At 38.1% G+C, this 2207-nt stretch overlaps 1 protein-coding gene across 1 annotated transcript; it reads left to right on the top strand.

Annotated features, from left to right (window-relative positions):
• The first annotated feature begins 260 nt into the window (after positions 1-260).
• LOC133831482 (protein FAR-RED IMPAIRED RESPONSE 1-like) lies at positions 261-860 on the top strand. Its single transcript, XM_062261787.1, has one exon. It carries the CDS (start codon positions 261-263, stop codon positions 858-860), a length of 600 nt encoding a protein of 199 aa, XP_062117771.1.
• Positions 861-2207: the final 1347 nt, after the last annotated feature.

The following is a 2207-nucleotide window of genomic DNA, read 5'->3' as shown; positions in this document are numbered from 1 at the left end:
ATGTGACGTTGGGTGTGTTCTAAAGAAGGATATAGATGAAAAGAATACTTGAACATGCCTACCGCGAAAAGAGAGCCAAACCAATCACACGTTCGGGGGTGTCAGGCAGCCCTGAGAATGGTTCGTTTTAAAGATAACGACATGTGGTTGACTAGAGAATTCAGCTACGAACATAATCATGACATGGTATCTACTGCAGAGTTACAATTCCTCGGATCAAACAGGGGGTGTCTGATGGTTTGTTGGCACAAGTTTGTTCAATGAACTCAATTGGTATCAAGACTTCCCAAATTATGTCACACGTAGCCCTACAGTTTGGAGGTTACGAGGGAATACCATGTCAGGTGAGAGATGTGTACAACCGAGTGGTGGGTGCAATGAAAGAAGAAAAAATGGAAACAGATTCAGAAGGTGCATTAGGATTCCTAGATTGTTTGTCTGCTCAAGTTCCTAATTTTATTGTATGCCACCAGGCAGACGAAGAAAATAGACTTGCAAATGTATTCTGGGTGGACGAAACTTCAAGAAATTACTACATGGATTTTGGTGATGTAATTGCATTCGACATGACATACATGAATAATACAAACAACAAGCCATTATGCATTCTAATGGGTGTGAACCACCACTTCTCCACTTGCATTTTTGGGTTTGCTTTGTTAGTGGATGAGACAGTGACAACTTACTCGTGGATGCTAAGAGTATTACTAAGGTGTCATAACAACAAAAAACCATTAGTTGTTCTCATAGATAGAGATAATGCAATACAGGAGGCAATAAGGGAGAATATACTAGAATCCACATACCGATTATGTGCTTGGAATCTCGCAACAAATGCATCTAGAGCTGGAATGATCTAGGGTTCACAAAAGGTTTCATTAACTTAATGTATACATTCTACTCAGAGGAGGTGTTTCTTAACAAATGGAATAACTTAATTGAGACTTATCAAATGGAGGACAGTGAATGGTTCCAGTTACAATATAGCCAGAGGCTATGTGGGCAGAAACCTACCTCCACAGTCAGTTTGTTGCTAGAATCTATGAATTTTTGCCTTAAAAAATTCTTGTTGAAAAGATACACCCTACATGAGTTTGTTACAACAATAGACCTGGCAGTTACAAAGATGAGGCACATCGAGAGGCAACTTGACTACACAAGCAAGCACACTCTCCCCCAGCTCCTAGATCAAACAAATGCACTAAGGATCTATTATGAACAATTTTCCAAATTCTACACTCGAGAAATGTATCGAAAAGTCGAATCAGAAATAAAAAGAGAAAATGGATATTTCATCTACAATCATGAAGATGATACAAATAGCACCACCTTTGGTGTCGAGAACTCTATAAATGGCTAGACGAAGTAGAAATTCAAACGCACCCTAAGCACAAACCAATTCGAATGCAGTTGCTTATTCTATGAGACCAATGGATATCTGTGCAGGCATATTTGGGCAATTATAAAATCTTGTTGTGTCAGGAGAATTCCAAATTCACTCCTAATGAAAAGATGGGGGCATGGAAGCTAAATACCCACCAAATGAGATGGAGATAAGCCAACCACTAGAAGAAAAAACCATGCAGAGTGAAATGTCAAGATTTTGTGCTCTAAATTCTAAAGCCACAATGATGAACTTCTATTCCTCCACATCACCACTGCTCTTTAACACAACAAGTGAAGAAATAAGGCGTCTAACAACCATTTTCAAGGAAGGGTTTGAATTACTGGAACAACCAAAAAGTTCCAATGCTACTCGTTCGTACCGAGATAATTGCAACATAATGCAAGACCCAATTAGGGTTAGAACGAAAGGGCAGGGTAATCTAGACCAGCGAAGGGATGGCAGACAGGGGAATCAAAATGATGGAGTGGGCTTCAAACAAAGGGCATGTGGACTGTGTGGTGCACTAGATCCTAATAGTCGAACTTGTCCCAATCGTGCCACATCAACTTGTTGGGAATAGTGTCCTTAAAGCAATTGTAGTTGACAAATGTTTTAAATGAAATAAATAATTGAATTGAATTATTATATATATAGACTATGTCCGATATTATGTTGATAATATTAAGTAAATATCAGAAAATTCCAAAGTTTATATATGTGATCTTAATCTCATATTGGTATGAGAGGATCGAGATTAAGATAATAAACTTAAAACAGTTCACAGTAAAACAAAGTTATGGAGTATTTAGATTAATTACTG

Source organism: Humulus lupulus, chromosome 1 (genome assembly GCF_963169125.1).
Source record: "Humulus lupulus chromosome 1, drHumLupu1.1, whole genome shotgun sequence".
In the NCBI taxonomy this organism is placed as follows: domain Eukaryota; kingdom Viridiplantae; phylum Streptophyta; class Magnoliopsida; order Rosales; family Cannabaceae; genus Humulus; species Humulus lupulus.
The sequence above is the reverse complement of the archived record's forward strand: the minus strand, read 5'-3'. Positions and strand labels throughout refer to the sequence as shown.

Coding starts and splice junctions, on each gene's coding strand:
- LOC133831482 (XM_062261787.1), top strand. CDS start 261: ATGAACTCAATTGGTATCAAGACTTCCCAAATTATGTCACACGTAGCC.